Genomic DNA, 19,772 nt, shown 5'->3' with positions numbered 1-19,772 from the left:
CTTATGCCTCCGTGCATAATTGAAAATATATCCTTTCATTCTGTGCGAATGCCAACAATCAATAATTAATCGTTGCGTAACGATTTACAACGAAATTAAGTAATTGAAAGGTTCAAAAGGAATATGGAGTGGAGCATTTTCTCATAAGCTGGTACGACGTGGCTGGTCGAAAATAGCCCGATCAGTGATTGAAAAGTTGTTAATTTGGTACATCCTAGGTGCAAGTTTACGCGGAAATCAGGCACCGGCTGGCGATAGCCGATCCGCATTAGCCATTCTAATCGTGCACTAAGAAGCGGCGGCTCATTGAGTTGCAGCCCGAGTCGCGGGGAGGGGGCACGCCCACGGAGCTGTTTCCCACGCTGCCCGTTGGCAAGTATGCGGGTCAAGGAAAGGTTACCTGCGGGTCGGCGGCCCGCCGAACAAAATCGCAAACCCGGGCCTGGCAACTGATGCCATCCGCTTTTCCGTCATTTTCTTTCTTAAAGCTATCTCGATCAGCTGTTTTGAACGCTCGTTAATCTGGCTTCCTTTTATTTCAGATGCCAGTCTGGATGGGAGGGCCAACTATGTGATAAATGCCAACGCTATCCGGGCTGCATGCAAGGTTCCTGCGTGAAGCCCTGGGATTGTTTGTGCAACGACGGCTGGGGTGGCCTTTTCTGCAACCAAGATCTTAACTTCTGCACTAACCACTTGCCGTGTCGTAACGGAGGAACTTGCTTCAACACCGGAGAAGGTAGCTACACCTGCAGTTGTCCTGCGGGGTTTAATGGAACCGACTGCGAGATAACAACCGACGATTGTCAAAGGACCCCCTGCCTTCACGGCGGGACTTGTGTGAAATTAGATAACAGTGAAACCTCTGTTTGTCAATGCCCTTCCGGATATCGCGGGTCTTTATGTCAAACTGCTTTACCTCCTTCACCCTCTCCCGGTTGTTCGGGATCTCCATGTGCCAATGGAGGAAGTTGCCTCGACGTAGCGGGAAGGTTTCGTTGCAATTGCCGTCCAGGATTTACAGGCCCGACTTGTGAACGCGTAATGGGTGTCTGCGAACCCAGTCCATGTCAAAATGGAGGAGTGTGTTCCGAGGCCGCAAGTGCCCCTTACGGGTTTCGTTGCGCGTGTCCTGCCGGTTTCTCGGGCGATCAGTGTCAAGTTGACGTAGACGATTGCGCCGGCGGCAATCCTTGCCTCAACGGAGGCACATGTATAGACAGAATTAACGAATTTAAATGCCAGTGCGTACCAGGATTTACTGGACGATTGTGTCATGAACGAGTGGACTATTGTCGAACAAAGCCTTGCGCTAACGGAGGCACCTGCCACCAACTTCTTAATGATTACGAGTGTCGGTGCCCCCCAGGTTTTGGAGGTAAAGACTGTAGCATGGAAGTAGACGAATGTCGTTCTGATCCCTGCAGGAATGGAGGTACGTGCATCGGCAGACCACGAAGTTACGAGTGCCTTTGTCCCGTGGGATTTCATGGAAAAGACTGCACAGACTCGAGCGGCGGCGCCGCGTCGAGCGCCCGTATTTCCACCGAATCTGCTCTCTCGGCAGAACATGTTGTAGTGATAGCCACAATTTCCACGTTTGTTCCAGTGTTGGCATTGGTCGCTGTGGTTGTAATTGCGTGTCTGAAAAGGCGACGGAAAAGGGAAAAGGCGCGAGCCGACGAAGAAGCCAGGCTCCAGAACGAGCAGAATACAGCAAACAGCAGTTTTGCGAAACGAGGAGCTGCCATGGCAGCTGACGCTAGGATGATTAAGAATTCTTGGGGCAAATGCACCAACAATGCCATAGAAGAAGCGGCTAGTGCCACAGCGATAGGTGATTTAGAACCTTTCCCCAAACAGCAGCAGCAAGTGATCGATGGGCGGCCGGTTTACGGACTTCAACGCAGTCGCTCGCAGAAACAGCTAAATACCGAATCCTGCTCAGCAGCCGCCACAGCTGCTGTGGCGGCTGCTCGAGCCTCGGCGCTTTTGGTCGCGAAGCTCCACGAGCCAGAATATGAGCCTATCAAGCGATTGTCTGTGATGTCGCAGAGCGACCCATTATCGAAGGATTCCCCCGTGTTCGTGGTCGAAGAACACTTTCGAGTACCCGTCCCCGGTGGGCTGTTCGCCACCGAGGTGTGATAGACGCAGGTTGTTTTTTACCTCCGTCCCTCCTTTCCCCGACTGCTGTGTTCTGGTTTGAGTCCCCGCAATCCCGAAACCTATTTTCGTTGGAAAAAAAATGTTTCAAAATTACTCCGAGGTACTAAAATATATTCGGCGGTACTCATTTTCCGGAAAAGAATAACGGTGCGTTGCGCGGGGGTGATTCATCCCTATGGTCTCCCAGCGGACGATCCAGTGCTCCTGTCCATAGTGTACATAATTAGTAGACTCTAGGGTAATGTAAATTAGTATTAAAGCTCTTGGATCGGCCGGAAACCAAAGATCGGACCATGGCGTGTGATTTTGCTCTTGCGCGACGTTCCTCTGGGTATAGTGTTCAAATCATACCCTTGTGATGCATTTAAGTGAGCTAACTCACCCGAGGGGTTAGTAAGCATACTAGTGAGTTACTTGTACTTATAGTTAAGCTAATTTAATGTATACTTAAACTTTTGCAATTTAAAACGATTTTCGGGCTTTTGGTTGTTCCTCAAGTCGCATATACGAAGTATTTTATACAAGTTTTTACATCTTTATATTATGCATCTATATTCAGATTTTATACGCGTAAGGTTAACATTTTGTACGCTTATACAGATGAATTAAGGCTTGAACTGGTCGTTATCCTCAGTCAGTCAGTGACACAATCTAGTAATTCTCGTAGGTGTTAGATAATTAAAATATGTTTCTTTACTACGACGCGTTGAAGCCTTACTCCATCTCTTGGATTAATCAGTACGAAGTGTTTTCAATTTTGCGTTAGCAGAAAATTTTACTTAAAACCATTATAATAACTTTCTCGGGACCAATAGCTGCTAAATTGAAAATGTTTCTTACTGCACGAGTTATCACTCTTTCCGTTTTTAAGCTATATGCTATTTTAGTATGAAGCCTCGAAAATCTTTTTAAAAGTATAACTGTGGAAATTTTCTTTTTTTTTTTTTGTGGCGGCCCTTCAACGTCGAGTGGCGGGAGGGAAGTCACGATTTTTGCTGCTCCGCTCAGTCTTTCTTTCGCGTATTTATTCTTGGCCAGTGGACTTTTAAGTTAGGATTAAGTGGATCAGCCTTTTGTCTATTCTTAGTGACGATATTGTCCTCTTAACGGATTTTTGTACTTAATTAATACGAACAAAGAAACAATGTTCCTGTAATGTAGTCATTATACGTTTGACGTTGCCGAAAACTTTATACGTGATTTTTTGCAACGCCAGAAAATGTGGGGTTTCTAAAACATAAAACTACTTCATCCAGCCGCTAATTTAAAGCACATTTAAGGTTTTTAGTTTCAGCGAAAAGCCGTCGTTTAACCGCTCCTAAGTAGGGGCTCGCTCATTTATGCCGTGCTGATGGGGTAGTTCTGTAAATTTAAGGGCCCTTTAGTTTTGTTGTATTTCATAAACCCTTGGGCAAGTTAAAAGACTTAATATAGTAAAGACGTTTTGTAATATATTCTTATGTATATTTATAGCATGTATCTATAAAAATTGTTCTGTTTCTAGAGAAGCGGCTGTATTTGTTCCTCATGTGAATAATGTTATTTAAAAAGTTATCTTAATAAATTTTTTGTTCTATATATATTAGTTTAATTTATCGCCTCCAAACCATGAAATTATAACTTATTTTTACGGGCTAAACTTAGTGAACGTTACGGCACAGTTACTTTGGCCACGCAAAGATACCACGCGTTCTTACTCTCGAAAACTAGAGGTAAATGTTAAATGAATGCGTTCAGAGCTCATTGAGATAATAAGTATCCCTTACCAATAAATACAAAACTTCCTAGAAACCCACATTAAAAAAGCCAACTGCTAGGATTCCCCTAGCCTCCAGGTAATTTTAACGAAGAACAAACTATTGTTGTGCCCTTTGAAAACATATGGTATGGGTCCAGGTGTCAAATAAACTCAAGGCCACGTTTCGAAACAAACCATTTTGGGTTTACCGGACGAAATTTGGTAACGTAATAGGTACCTCAATGATTGAATAACATCGGCTGATGGTTGAATTTATGGTTATTTTTCTGGTTTTAGTACCAACTGTGTCACGTTTACTATATCAGGTCGATTCAAATTTTGTTCACCTCTTTTTAGAGCGAAGTAGAAAATCGTAAGATAATTCTACATTGCAGGATTTCGAAATTTCAGTTTTTTTCGTCGTTGCGGTGCTTCCAGTTTTTAAAATATTTACTTCGAATTTGGAATTCACAACAGTCCGCCTCGATGGACTCATAAAGCCGCACTGAAAATCTGTAGGGCGATATTTTTTCAGATTTCGTTGCGAACCCTGAACATGTTTGCAGAGCTCCACTCCGTTTATTTTTAAACTCTTTCCCGTAAGTGTTTCAAGCTATTTGAAAAACTAACTGAAACACCCAATTTTCCCAATTAACACCTCAAGACAACCATAGATACAAAAAAAATGAACAGACAAGATAAGTTTCTAAACTGACTAAATCATCAGTCAGTAGCGTACCGCAAGAAAGTTTCGACGTTAGTACCTACTGCCTGTTAATCTTCCAGAAGAATATCATAGTATGCATGATGTTCCAGTATAGTCAAAAACTGAAACGCCCTGTATGTGTACTTCTTAACAACTTCCTATCATATTTCTCAAAAGTACACTGGGAGGGGCAAACGTAATGCTTCCTAGATCCAAAGAGCTCATAACATAAACTTATCTGCAAGATGAAGAACATTGGGGCTTCTGGTTAAAGTTGGCGCATCATACAAGAGGTTCGGAGATAAAAATATATATCAAATGAAAACACTACAAGTATTTATATTTTATTAGTCATTAGGGCTAGTTAAGTGGCCTTTTTTGTATCGCACTTGAGCGTAGCAAGAATGTTACGTAAGATTGCTAACAATAACGACCGGTAGTGTATGCTCATCCTCGCAATGAAATTAGCACCATGCTGCAAATGTAATCGGTATTAGAAATGAAAGTTGATTTTCTCGTAACCATTTTATGGGTGCATCACTTGTACCTCCAATCGACACCTACATAGCCGTTAGATACGCGGAAATTCCAAAAATGTCCATCCTTGCGTAAGTCATCTTTACACAAATCCGTAAGAAAGTGAAAGGGTTTACAACAGGCATTTTTCCTATGTGATTGCATTGTTAATCATCCCACATTTCAGTGGGACTGGCTGTATTCGGTATAAGGCAATTTTTGCATAATTTATTACGTTTTATCATTAATATCCATCTAAAGTGGACCTACTATCGCGCTAAGAAAATTGATTTCTTCTATGTAGTTTCTGGATACGGGCCAAGTTTATTGACTATAAGTAATAAGACGTTATATTTGCCGAAACTGCATAAACCAGCATCTCTTCATTCGGGTCAGCTGAACCTATAAGTACACGCCAACAAGAAACACTACTTTCACGTTAGGAGGCATCTTCGACATGGAATTTGGAATGCAGTATTATGGTACCATAGCGATGGTACCGTACCTGCTCCGACGACTATCTCTCGCAGTATTTTGCCATCAGGCAGAGAAACTGCAGAATGCCAGTTCGTTGATAAAATGCAATTAAAATATGTTAATTAGGACTTTATATTTAGTCTAACCTATTTGAACTGGAAACCTCCCATAATGAATGTGTGATAAATGTAATTATTATGGACAAGTAAAATTACCTAGGGATTATGACATAAGTGCACTATTAATTGCTCGAAGCTAGGTGTAGGTATATTTCATATATAATTAGCTGAAGTGCATTGTATTTGCGTGCCTACTGATAAATAATCAATTCATTATAATCTCAACTTGTACCGAGCTAATGCATTTTAGATCTCAAACTCTCCTTAAATGAAGAGCGGGGCCAATATAATTTCTCTTTTTACTTTTAATTGATTTTCAATCACCAGGTACCAACATAAAAAGTATACAGGGTGTTGCAAATTTAAGGGATCACTACTACATAACGTTTTAACCATACTATATCATAATTTATGAAAAATAAATTTTAAGTGGTAATATTTGTTCGCGTTTTCTTTAACCAAATTTAATACCTTAATTTTATTTCACTCGATATTTAGCAAAGGTCAAAAACCGCTTTCGACAAATAAATATATCATCGTTTATGTTTCTTCGCAGAGGCATCCAAAAAACCATTTACAAAAACTGGGATGTCTTGTCTTAAAATAAATGCTTCTCATTCTTGTCGAGGCCATTTTATCGTCAACGCTGCTAATAATAGCGCTGTAAAAAGTACCGAAGATCCAGAAAAACTTATTTCCCGTGAGATAATGCGAAATTACAATAAAATTTTGTTTACCAATTGCATTGAATATTGTCCCTCGAGGACGGAATTTTAACGCAAAATAAGTGGATGCGAGGGCTATTTCCTAAACACCTTTACGTAGGTAAACAATCCTCCTACCTAATGGACGAAGATGCGTCCGCATATTCTTTCTGCCAAAAAAGGTCCCTAATGTGGCTAAATTTGTCTTATGCGAAAATTGACAGTGGTCGATTACAAGGCGTTAAAAGTTCTGACTTGTTCTTCAGTTCTTATTAAAGTTAATTTTGCATGTAACTTTGACATTTTTTGAGATATTAAGTTAAAATTTTCCGTGAGGATATTCGTTCAAGTTTGCTCCACCAAACGGATCAAGTGATTCCCCTGAATCTGCAGGACTGTAGTTGGCGCCACTTACCATTTCTTTCTGAAAAAAATCTATAACTCGTTTGTACCCTTTATAGGTACTATTCTGTGACAGGCAACGTCTCAGTTTTTTGCAAAAATATCAATCCGCGCATCTCACTTTCCTATCGATGTGCCGCATCTTAGTACCGAATCTTAAAAAAGGCAGTAAAAAGGGGGCATTTCATTTGACGAAAAAAGAAAAATCAGCGATGCACCGCAAAAGAATTTGTCAGAAATAAAAGGATATCTGACCCCATGGAAAGTACCATCCTTCAGATTTTAATAACTCTCGTATTAAACACCGAATCCATTTATCAAAAAAAAAAAAACGGTCAGTGGCGCGCTATAAGGCTTAGAAATAATAGAGTAGTATGCGACTCTATGGAGTATCATCCTGTAGATTCCAATGATCATTTAATGAGTTTAATGGTGCCGATCTAAGTGAATACTCTCATGCTAAAATTTCAATTAGGCGTCTTTTTACCTTTCGCCCGAAATAGATTGAAATATTTTTGCAGAAGGATGGAAATAGAGCTTGACCCATCCCTCGCGGATCATTTAAGGCCATAAAAACTATTCACAATCACGTAGTGGTATGTCACAATCTGGCACACAGTGTCTTGTGCAACAACTTTAATGCATCAATTATCAACTTAAATTCGAGCAAATCTCGATCGCAAGCGCAAAAAATACAACTTTTTCAATAATAAGTAATGTTTTATTTACAGAGATAAATAAATTATTAAAGCTACAACTAATCGCATAACAATTATGATGTGTATACGCAACAAATTAGGGATTATTCGCAAAAGAAACGAAAAGGCGTTAGCGTGCCTCCCGTGCACAAGTTGCGCCTTTTATCTCAAGTGGTGAAGTTCAATATCTACTAATATCTTAAAAACGGTCTTACCGAAAACGATTTAAAAACTTAATGAAAATTTTGCTTCTGAGTTGGGCGACGTAACTAATCGTTTGGAGATCACAAATTATATATACATACTTATGTAATAGTAAGTTGGATGGCTAACTGATGCATACACCCTAATTAAATAAAACTCGTTACGTCCAACGGACGTTGCAACACAAATGTATCTTGGATTTTCTTCAATATCACAAAACAAAATTAACAAAAATATACCCTGAATCGGCGAATTTGTATATAGAAATTTCTCCTACGATGTATACGTTTTAGTAGAACGAGTTTAACATTTTGTTTAAGTTCGGTTTAAGTTTAGCTTTCCTCTAGTGTTAAACCAATATATACACATTGAACAGTTCCGCCACTATACTATCAGTCATTTAAATAGGATATTACTTTTAGGTATTTTTAAAACAAAAATATGACTCGATTTTTACAACAGAGCAAAATCCACGGAATCATACATTGTTAGGCTCGCCGTAACCGTCGGTACTTGACTCGTGTAAAATAATATAATGTATAATTTCATGGATAGCAGCTTGTGGTATAGGCATTAGGTCGTACGAAATGAAGCCAATAACATCATCCCGCTAAAAAAGGTGCATATTAACACACCGCGACGTATGTTTAAAAGAGGAAAGAGAGAGACTACAAAAAGACAAATTACAAATACATATCACAAAAAAGGGTGACAGGGTGCAGCCCCTAATAAGATAATGAAACTTCAATAGCAACAAAAATCACAGATAATTCGTGAACCTAATAATTAACAATCGATATAACCGTGAAGAGATTAAAAGCTAAATTTTTGTCATTATGATGGTTTCGTTGTCACTCACAACCGCCACATGCAAATTTACAATCGAACTACGTTTGGATTAACGAATCAAACGTGAATTAAAAAAATCCAATTTCCAGTTGAAAACTTAATTCTTAAAGGTGTGTAATATTAAGTACCTACTTCCAGTCATTTGGAGTAGAATCGATTCGATTGCGGGTTTCTAACAGAAAGTATTCAGTACGTACATTAAATAAGTCTTTTTAAAGTTACAAGTAATATTCATAAGTACATATTGCACTAAGATCGGAACTGATTTTCCGTCACGAAACCATGAACAATGTGAAATTACAAAGGACGAAGAGCGGTAAATTCATAAAAGAACCTTACTATGATACCCACAACGAATTTAACAAATAAACTAAATATTTTTGGCCAATATGACAGGTGCTACTGTTTAAAGATTGCAGGTCAAACTGACTTGAGAACGTTAGAAAATGAGGAAATTGTCTTAAGCTTATCAAATAGGGGCAGCCTCGATTAGGCACAGGCTTTATATTTACACAATGGCTGGACAGTCTTCCCGTGTCTTATACGTACACAATGCGGGACGTTTAACGAGGCGTTTTCGAAGTTAAATTAAAACAAAACTGAGGAAATACCTGATTAAGATAAAACATTTCTCGGTAGATACATGGACACGTTAAGACTGATGTAACTGTTCAAAATACAAAGCCTTTCACAGATTATATTTACACGTTTAATAGTAATACAGCAACATCTAAGACAACATACACAGGTACATTAATACAGATTTTATACGCCACGTCGTTTCTTTTTACAGCGAATAAGTTCGTGGAGATGTTGAGGACCATCAATTGGAGAGTATTCATCTACAACCTACATTACGCATTAAACTATGGCCGTATAGACATAAATGTATAAGCTATACTGTGTGATCAGAGAGTCCGGAACCATGTTTTTAAATTTCACTGAAAGTAGAAATGTACACAGTGTTTCGCAAAATGTTATTTAATCGAAGGACATTTCGATGTTTCCTGAAACTATTTAAGCTTAGTTCGTGTTTTCCTCAGATGCATAAACATGTATCATGATGATCCAGGACTTTTTGAACAATGTATAATAAGAAAATGTAATGATGCAACAGCCGATATGATCGTGCAGTCGGTGCAGAGTCCAGGGTCATAAGTTCAATTTTTTACACCTAACATCACTATTCAAAATAATAAAGAAATTTCTTTGCAGTGCGGACAGCGATAACTTACTTCCACCTGACAAATGCAGAAAACCTCTATGTTTATTTGATATGTTGAACAACATTTTCCTACAATATCCCCCCCTCTACAGAATTTAACGTTTTTCCATAAAAATAGGGCTCGGTAATCCTTCGAGACCCCGCAGTTAAACTTTGATTTTTTCCGGACCAAGAAGCGAAATTTCACCCGTGTTTCCCTCACTAATCCAAATCGACGAACGTTAACAACCTGTATTGCAAATTTTCATAAAAACAGAAAAATGTACTGTTTATCACAGCACAGGGGAAAACATTTATTTCATGCATAAGAGGTTTATAGTTGTTTTCCATCATAAAATGACTATTAAAACATAGACATGAAAATAAACGTTTTTTTTTGTTATCCTGTGTAGTGCCTAGAAGTTCTTGCGAGCTCAACTAGTACATGTGAAAGTTTATTTTATCAAATTTAGACAAGATATCATGGCTACATATCTAAAAAATGCGGTAAAACTCTCGCCAGGAAAGGCAAACCTAAGTTATCCAAACTCCTGTCACACGGTTGAAATTAGATACAATGGACTGAATCATTGGATCATTTCATGGACTAAGCAAAATAGATGTGCCAGGTGTCACGAGAATATCCCAAAAATTTTCTAGAAGTGCAACATAAATTTCGATGAACAATGTTTAAAATTATATCGTGTTAAGTTCGTCACGAAGTGAAAATAAAATGTTATATTTTAAACGTGATGTTACGGTACATAATAAGGGCTCTGGGGTATACTATACCCGATCACACCGCCACCAGAATAAATAACAATGTTATATTGTAGTTAAACGAACTGTTCTGATATTCTTGCAGTTCAAGTTTTGCAATAAACTTATATCTTTTTAAGAAAAAACTTAACGTTACAAATGTTTATTTAAACACAAAATATATTGTGAATATTCTTAGCTGAAGAATCATAAAACACGGGTATACAGGGTGTGCAATATATTAAAAACTTGGAAAAAATGGGTTAAGTTCCACGTTGAAAACGATTTGCGGTTTATAGGCGCATGAACCGGACTCGCACCGAGGTCCATCCGCTTAGATTAGATACATGGTTTCAATTTTCCAGGCTAAAATGACTGTAAATGACTAAACTACTACCACACGTAACTCAATTAACAACTTTTAGAACTAATAAAGCATTCTCTTGGTCGAAAAAATCCGTAGATTAAAATTTATGAAAATGTCCGAAAATCTAAACAATTCTTTGGCTTTGGTATCTACTTTTGAATAAATATAATTCAACCACACTTCGGTCAATTTAGGCTAAGTTTAGCAAACTCTTGGTCCACACACGATACAAATCTTAAAATAGTAATAACAACGTACAATCCGAGAGATAATATTACCAATCATAATTACGATTTTCAGAGAATCACAGATTTACCATAACAACAGAATGTTTGAGATATATGTACAGAACATACAGACGAGGAAAGACGATTAAGTATCTGATCTTGACCTTACAAGCAAACGGGACAAAATGTACGGTTTTTGTTGCGAAAATGCTGTAAAGACATTCTTGCATTTCATTTATTTAAACCATTTTTACCAGAACTGATGCCTCTATAAGAATCGAGGTACAGGAGCGGCAGGAGGGAAATTCGGTCCCGGAGGACACAACCGATACGCAGAACGTCCAGTGCTACGCGGTAGAGGTCCATCGCCTAAATCTAAACGTAATTCGGAGGGTGCCGGCGGAGGTCCCAAGGAGGACGGACCCATTGCAACATCAGGTAATCGATCGGGAGTTTCGGCCAGTCTTCGAGGGGGTGTCGCCAATCGACGCCTTCCAGGACTTCTCCGACCTGTAGACGACGTTTCCTCAGTCTGAGTTCCGACACGATACGCTTCCAGAGCTTCAGCGACGTTGTCTGGAAGATTGAATTCGCGCACGACACGTAACCTAATTTGCCGCCCGATTTCTGCTCTGCTGCTAAGGGACATGCTCAAGGCTAATTGGCAACCAGGTGCTTGGCGCAGTTTCTGCTCTCTTTTTAACATTGCGTTTAGAGCACCAGCATCGGGTACTGGAGGTGCTCCACCTAGGACATCGACTCCCGTAGGTCCAGTTCGAGTCTCCATCATGTAGGAAATATCTGGATCCGGGCCACAGCGAATGCGTCTGCCTCGCACCATTTCTGCCTCCTGTACCATCTGATCTTCCACCAATACTTTCAATTCGTCGTAATACGGTATAAATAACCGCGGCTGAACGAACAGTCCGTTATTCTTAGAACCCCGTATCCAGGCATTTACGCGGAGGTTTTCACGTTCGCCCCCGATCATGTGACTTGGAGGAGTGCTTACTAAACCTCGCCGAATAGCTTGTAAAAGAACTTCACTATTGGGAGGAAGCACATGATCCATACGCACCCATGGCAACAGATCCGACAAAATTTCTCTTAATTCGATATCGCTTAAATCTCGCTTTTTTACTCCTTTCCTCGTGACTGAATGAGCCGTGTGGCTAACTACATTGGGTTCTGAAATAAAACAGAAATATTAAGCAAATAAAATATGTAAAATAAAGGCTCAACGCCCTTCAGAGTGAAATACCTACTTGAACACTCAATTATACCATTAATAGTGGCAATGACGAAAACTTGCTCGCGTAGTCAACGTCAAAAAATATACTAATTGGCTATGTGGGGCGGGTCATAATTAAGTTTATTATAATAAATAAATAAATGGATATTTATTTCAAAATATTACATAACGGAAAGTTTAAAATATATCAGAAGATAGGTAAATTTGCATAAAATACTCAAAATAAAGAAAACACTTGCGCGAATATTATTTTATTGTCTTTTTTTATTAGTTGTAGTATATTTCTATAAGTTGATGGAACAATTATTTATTTGTATTGTAATTTTTGAACATACCTCGATCTTCCATCCTGCGGATCAACTCGTGTTCCCCCCACTTCAAAACTGCCTGCAACACCTCAAGTTCGCTGGCTTGCAAAAACGGACTTTTCAATACTTCAATTATATGTTCCTTATCCAGCAGGTAAAATACCGGTGATTGTGAAACTGGCTGGAATTCTTCTCTTAAAAAATGTAGCGCCTGAAAATATATTTTTTAAGTAATTAATCTGAAAGTGACGGATGGAAAGACTATGTACCTGTCTGTGTACCCAGGCTGAACCATGAGGTTGACTAGACCATTGCAACACTGCTGGAAGTGTGTCTAAAGAGAGTGCCTCTAGAATTAGATCTTCACACCCTTGGGATAAAATATCCAACTCTAAGAACCGCCCTATCTGGTACAATTCCATGGCTTCCTCTAAGGGTGATGGTCTTGCTCTTCCGGTGTGCGCAAGTGCATGCGCCTCACCTAATCCGCCACCACAACCGCCTCGCGAAATTAAACTCAGATCGACCTGGTAACAAACAAGACATTAAATATAACCTCACCGATCTATCAGCACTTAATTATAACCTGATCTAAATAGACGGCATGAAGTAAGACCCTAGCATATCTCTTTGGAATAACACCCTCATCCAAAACGATTCGAGTGGGTTGTCGTTCCTCTTGGTTCCTGGCCCGTCTAGCTAAAACTGACCTAAAAAATGGGGAACGTGCAGCTAGTACGGCCCTATGGCAAGGCAACTCCAGTCGTGGCCTAAAGCCATATTCCGAACCAGCAGAGTCAGGCCGAGGCCCTAATGAGCCATCTGCACCTTCAGTGAACACTAACGCGGCATCTGCGTGATCCCCCGACTCCAGGAGGTAACGCAGGTCATCTTCTAATGGATTGGGAGAACCGAATTCCTCCCGCAGTCTTCTAAGGAGATTCAAGTCTATATTTCCGTTGTGATGACAAATATCACCTGAAGGTCCATTTTATTACACTTACAACCATAAAGGTATAAAAAAATGCCGTACCAGTATATAAGTATCTAAGCAATGCGGAAAACAATTGCACATCTACAGAAGGTGAACGAAGATCCAAACAAATCCTGGCACCATATCCAGGACACCCAGCCAACAAATCACGGAAATATGGACATCTGGCAGAAACTAGTGCCCTATGAATGGGAAAACAGGCCCCTCGATAGACCAAATCAGCGTCGGTACAATACTTGAAGTCGAAAAGGGCCGACAAGTCCTGCTTAAATGTCGCAGCAGGAGGTCTGGCCAATTCCGCTTGGACGCTCAGATCTTTAAGCGCCTGGAGGGCCTCATATTCCTCCAAGAGGGCGGCTATTTCTAATGGGCTCCAATCTGAGACTAATTCTCTTAAGATCCTGCCATGGTCGCATGCTTTTGAAGATCTAATCAAGGAATAGCATAACTTAAACATGGTGAACGAAAACACGTGAAACAAAACAATCTACTTGAAATGAAAATTGTTTAAAAAATTTCTGGATTTAAATACCTTCTCCTTCTGATAAACTTCTTCTTCAGAGTAGCAAAACCAGTAACACGCTTTTTTTTCTCACGAGAACCAGGAGGCTCCAAGCCTGGAGGAAATCCTAGGCCTTGATTGAGCCCCAAACCATCAGGTCCTTGCGAAGCCGACGCACTGGCCCCCATCCGCTCTGACATGCAGCGCTCACTCTCAATGGCGCTCCTCCAGCTTAACTGCGGGGCACACGGGAAGAGACACCCAAATATGCTCATGGCGTTCCGCCGCCAAATGAGCGAATTTGTCCTAAAAAAAAAAAAAACTTGTTGTCCTTAATATGATTTTTTGTAGCTAAAAATAGTATGCTTTAGAGGTTGATATATGCTTCACATCAAAAGGATTGTAAAGGAATATGCCAAAAGAAAATTCATAAGAATCTAATTAAGTCAAACTATTTTCTTTAAAAATTACATTTAATAGTGTAAACTAATCTTGGAAATATTAATGTTGATTGATATAAGTAGATTGGTCCATTTGAAAATGTGTATTTCCATATTTCAGAAACTATTCCAGTTTTTACCTACTTGACCAAATACTTACTTTTTTAATTCTTATAAGATACTCAAACACTTATCAGAATAATTTATTCTGTTATTTGATAAAGGCCCCCAACTTGTATAAATTGATTTTAAGATTAATATAGTTTTACAATTTAAGAATGCTATTTGACTTTATGATATGAAATAATATAGCTACTGGATGTGTAAACAATGAGTCCAAGACAAAGATGTCCAGCATGGAGATATCCTTAATTGTAAATAATAAAAACTTGGTTAAATAGGAGAAAAGTAGAGAATTCCAAGAAATAGTTTTACCTTGCAAACCAGTTTAAAAAATTATTTAAAGGTTTTCAAATATTTGGGACAAAAAAACAAAATTTTAGAATTCTTTTCTTAGTTTCTTTCCTGAATAAGGTAGCAGAGCGATAAAAACTAAGACTATTGCAGTTTTTTTACAAGCTTCAATAGGCAGTTTTGGTTGGTTCATGACATTTTCTTTATTAAGAATGATTACCAACTTTTTTTACAAATACAACCTTAGCAAGTTTTTTTGTTAATTTTAATCCAACATTTTATGAACTATTTATTAAAGCATCACACTTAGTTACTCACATGTTAACTTATTGAACCTAAAGCAATGTTGACCATGATCCTTTAGCAATTAGTACCCATTTTTTTAAATATTTGAAGGCAACTACAATAATTATCTAATTGAGATCAAAAATCTTTATAAAAATATGAAACCACTTTAGGTGCAACATTTACATTTATGTCAAAATATGGCATTTATACAATAGTTACCCTATACCAAGTTTAAACTTTGTAAGTTACAGTTCAAACATAATGGTTCAAAATAAAAAGAGGGAGGATTTTTATTATGAGTGAATCCTAGTTACTGATCTTTTTTAAAAATGTAAAAAACACGTAAATAATTAGTGTTCAATTTGAGTTAACAAGTGTGTTGCTGCACAATTCTATTACATTTTTTTCCCAAAAAAAAATTAGTCTTGATACTAAAAAACTTCCAAGTTTTTTGGTATCAAGACTTCTAACTGAAATGAACATCAGACATTGTGTATGAAATTACACTTAAAGGAACCACTCTGTTTTGAGATCATTACACAGTTGCAAACTTTAGTATATTTAAATAATATTAGAAAATAGAGTAAAAAAACTTTATAGTCTTTAAAATCCATATTCATTAGCAAATATTTGAATAAAAGTGATAAAGAACACCTAATTTAAATTACACACCGGGTGAACTTTCAGAGAATTTTGAAATAAATTGAGGAAAATCTGGAAAATGTTTGAGTTTGAAACAGCCCTGCTTACTCTTTAATGTCTGTTTCCACTTTTAAAAAGCCAGTTGTTGACTTACCACTGTTTACAAAAGAAATTTTTAATTAAAACACAAAAAGGGAGGGTAACTTATGTGTTGGAAACAGGTCCAATTTATAAAGCTGCTATAAACAGAATTAATGAGATGGCTTACTTTTTATATGTTCTTTGATTAGCTTCAAGATTTGTCTGAATATGTATAAGTTGTTTGTCTTATTGAACTAATATGTCATTTAATAAGGAGAATGCTAAAAATATCCTTTTCATCAGTGGTCTTGGGAAGAATTAACAGAAAGAATATTTAAGTTGAACAAGAAGGAAAATTCAAAGTCACTTTATTTGAGACTAAATTTAAACTTGATACATTACTTTATCATGTTTTTTCTTATATTATTATGATAGAAAAAACTGTGTTTGAATCAATATGAGAGAAGACTGTAATAATAAAAAAAGACTATAATAAGTACTTCTGAAATGTCTCAAAATCATCTTTATATTTACACAATATATTATAATGGTAATTTGGTCCTAATTCTTACAAGAATTTCTTTTAAACATAAGGCAAAATACCAAATTTCTTCTTATTTACAATTTACATTGCATAGGAATAAGGTTGATATTTTGAATTGTCTTTAGCAACATTTTCTAAAATTTGTACTGATTTTTTGCTATATATATATATATATATTGGGAGGGTACCTCTTTGCCTAATCTATGCAAGGTATGTAGGCACAAGGTGCAAAATGTGAATTTAAATATTAATGCATAAATCTCATGTTTATTTTGCCAATGACAAGATCTGTGTGGTAAACATAACATAGTGTAAACTTTGTTATAGGCTTTGGCCTTTGGTGCCCTAGTTAAATGAGGGTGACAAAGAAAACAAACGAAAGTGCAGGGTATAAATACCTGGGCCAGGGCGAACCATTTTAATCCTGGGAGCCTTCTGGGCCTTCCGTACCACCGACATTACTTAAATTTTTTTATAATATGATAGTGGCCATGTTTAAGTCGTTGGAGTGGAAAACAATATTATCTGTGCCACATAAACACATATTTCTTCCTATTCGTGCATGCAGTTTGCATGTTTAATAAACGAACACTTCGGGATTTAGCCCACTTCTGTCCTGGATATTACGGAAAATTCAATAACACATCTGATTCACGGATTTATCTATAAACCTGCTATTAGTCAAAACTTTCCAGTCCCGAGAAATTAAAGTTCGACGTACTAAAAACTTCATTTCACCAGTCTACAGCCTACACTAGCGACTAGCGGAATGTCAAATCAGTCAACTCGACCTAATCAATGACCAATCGTAAATGACCGATGGTTTTTTAGGGCTTTAGATTGTTTAAAAATGACCAGGAAACTCAAATTTTGTCCCGAATTATACTGAAAATATAATAAGACGATTAAAACTAGGCATAATCACGTAAACTTCGGAAAATTAGTATTTGGTAAATAATTTCTTTAGTAGACTTCTACTTGACATTTAGGTTACAGAAAACTGTTAACAAAGATGTGGATTCACGATTATCGATCGCGCCTGCACCGCCATCTCTCAACAGTATTGCCAGTTAGCATCGTAGACGCCATTATTTCAAACTAAATGTTTTAGAGCTAAGAGTGCAAAATTAAAACTACTTATAATTAAACAAAAACAAACACGTACGTGATTAAAATATTTAACATTGAATACAAGATAGTCATATACTATATCTCATTATAATAGTAATCTAAAATTCTACTTTGGCTCATTACATTGTACTAACGTACAAAACAAAAGTTTTGATTGCTTTACTTAACACGACAGAAAGTTATTTATTGGTACTAAATATCCATTTTATGAGGTCTCCTGGTATATATATTGCTAAACATTAATCAAATGTTTTAATATTATAAACAATACAATATTTTATGCAGAAGACTTATCACCTAGCAATATCTCTTCAAAACTTAATACCTGTATTTACATTTTGAAACACCCCGGGAAAATAACACAAATCATTAATGATACCTAAATCTCAAGTAAACTTCACTGCGTCAAAACTTTATTCAGACCCTCAGATCTCACTACAGTTACTGTTCTCCCTTTTACACCCTCTTCAGCATCACTTTCTGAATCACTAGAATATTCCGAACTTGAAGAATCATCTGAGCTGCATTCAGAAGAGGATGATTCATGATCATCGCTATCAGATTCATTGTCAGTAATTTTCATTGCTGCAAATCTAGCTTCTGGAATGAAAGCTTCTTCAATTTGATTCAAATTCAATCCCACATCTTGTTTTGTGATTTTTAGATCTGTGTATTGTTGAACCATATCTCTCCAGGTAACTCGATTCCATTTCATGGCATAAACAATGTAATCCTTAATGAAGAGGTTGTTTAAAACATATTTGTCACTGTGCAAAAATATGTTGTAAATTTCAATTAATATCCGTACGATATGCTTTTCTTCAAGTGAAAGTAGGGCCTTGACATCATCAAATACAACCTGAGTCAAATCAAAATGCCTGTAAAGTGGGTAAATTAAGCTTCTTCTATATGCTGAGATGACTGTATCTCTAGGATTATCAAAACCTTCAAACCAGCATAAAGTGGCTGCAATCTTACTAATGGTCCAACTGGATTCAATATTGGCTTCAAACTGGGTGATACGCTGATCATAACAATAAGCAAATAAAATGTCAACAAGGCCATTGTAACAATAGAGTATTTGTTTTTGATCTAGTTTATACTGCACATTAGGAAGATCTTTTAAGAAATCAAGTTCTTTGTCAGAAAAAGAGAAATTTGAGATTGAATGACTTTCTTTGTATGGGCATTTTTGTGCTATGATTTCACATACAGCTTCATTGTCTACAAAGTCGGCTAAGTAGTGATCCATATTAAATTTTCCTTGTTCATATTGTATTCTCAGTTTACGCCTTTCTTTCATTGGCACTTCACATGGGTTAATTTCAAATACTTCATCAAATTCTGAGCACACTTGCCCAAAGTTTTTATTGCCCCTCATAGCAAACCCATACGCATATTCCAAGCTTTTCTCAACAGAATCTACAGCTCCTCCATCAATTTGAGTTTCAGTTAAAACCTCAATAGGGATTATCCCTTCTGGACAGTTTGCTTCAACTTTAGTTGTAAGGAATGTGGTAATAAGGTCTAAATCCTTGAAATTTTCTCCAGATATGACTTTGGTGAATGTAAATGAGAACTCGCCAGAATCGGTGTCAAAAGAGCTTTTCGAATTCTCATCTTCAAGGATTTCCCCTGGCAAAGTCAATCTTAGATAGTAAGGCTTACATACAAAGAGGAAAACATTGTCTTCTACATATATTTCCAGTTCGCTCAAATTGCAGTATGGGGCTCGTACATTTATTGTTATACAATTTTCCTCTTGAGACAGTTTAAATCGTGGAGTTATCATGTTTTGTGTTAAGCTCTTAAAACACGAAATTTGTTGATAATTTTATTATGTTTACATTGAGAGAGTTCGCATGTTCGCGATATGACTCGGGTGACACGTGATGTGATGGATGATTGTAGTGACATGTCATATGACATTGATTTGTATTTGACGAAAGGACAACACTTGACTTATTTGGGAGTCCTAATTATAGTACAGTTCTTTCTCCACTGCTCTAACTAACCTCCAAATAGTTGAGAATTGCA

The 19,772-nt window shown here is 37.5% G+C and overlaps 3 protein-coding genes across 7 annotated transcripts in view; 1 reads left to right on the top strand and 2 right to left on the bottom strand.

The window, feature by feature from the left end:
• The window catches only part of LOC136348566 (neurogenic locus protein delta-like), a 54,879-nt gene extending 51,132 nt beyond the window's left edge, over positions 1 to 3,747 (top strand). For all 5 annotated transcript variants that reach the window (XM_066299485.1, XM_066299483.1, XM_066299482.1 and 2 more), the window contains one exon: positions 543 to 3,747. In XM_066299485.1, the coding sequence (XP_066155582.1) occupies positions 543 to 2,148 (1,606 nt within the window). In that variant the 3' untranslated portion in view covers positions 2,149 to 3,747. The remainder of the gene's footprint in view (positions 1 to 542) is intronic.
• A 3,783-nt stretch (positions 3,748 to 7,530) lies between these two features.
• Positions 7,531 to 17,539, bottom strand: LOC136348447 (BTB/POZ domain-containing protein 7). Its single transcript, XM_066299251.1, has 7 exons — positions 17,003 to 17,539; positions 14,226 to 14,501; positions 13,733 to 14,121; positions 13,286 to 13,677; positions 12,969 to 13,226; positions 12,727 to 12,910; positions 7,531 to 12,327 (listed from the first exon to the last, which is right to left on the bottom strand). Exons 2-7 carry the CDS (start codon positions 14,468 to 14,470, stop codon positions 11,408 to 11,410), a joined length of 2,388 nt encoding a protein of 795 aa, XP_066155348.1. The 5' UTR covers positions 14,471 to 14,501; positions 17,003 to 17,539; the 3' UTR covers positions 7,531 to 11,407.
• A 227-nt stretch (positions 17,540 to 17,766) lies between these two features.
• On the bottom strand, positions 17,767 to 19,633 carry LOC136348529 (protein SHQ1 homolog). Its single transcript, XM_066299426.1, has one exon. It carries the CDS (start codon positions 19,525 to 19,527, stop codon positions 18,133 to 18,135), a length of 1,395 nt encoding a protein of 464 aa, XP_066155523.1. The 5' UTR covers positions 19,528 to 19,633; the 3' UTR covers positions 17,767 to 18,132.
• Positions 19,634 to 19,772: the final 139 nt, after the last annotated feature.

Source organism: Euwallacea fornicatus, chromosome 33 (assembly GCF_040115645.1).
Source record: "Euwallacea fornicatus isolate EFF26 chromosome 33, ASM4011564v1, whole genome shotgun sequence".
In the NCBI taxonomy this organism is placed as follows: Eukaryota; Metazoa; Arthropoda; class Insecta; order Coleoptera; family Curculionidae; genus Euwallacea; species Euwallacea fornicatus.
Note: the sequence above shows the minus strand (reverse complement) of the source record. Positions and strands in the feature narration are given on the sequence as shown.

Excerpts from the sequence above, each read along its gene's own strand:
- LOC136348447 (XM_066299251.1), bottom strand. The coding sequence starts at position 14,470 with ATGAGCATATTTGGGTGTCTCTTCCCGTGTGCCCCGCAGTTAAGCTGG. Across the intron at positions 13,227-13,285 it reads ATGCCGTCTATTTAGATCAG|GTCGATCTGAGTTTAATTTC; the intron begins GTTATAATTAAG and ends GTTTGTTACCAG. Across the intron at positions 12,911-12,968 it reads CAGCCTGGGTACACAGACAG|GCGCTACATTTTTTAAGAGA; the intron begins GTACATAGTCTT and ends ATATATTTTCAG.
- LOC136348529 (XM_066299426.1), bottom strand. The coding sequence starts at position 19,527 with ATGATAACTCCACGATTTAAACTGTCTCAAGAGGAAAATTGTATAACA.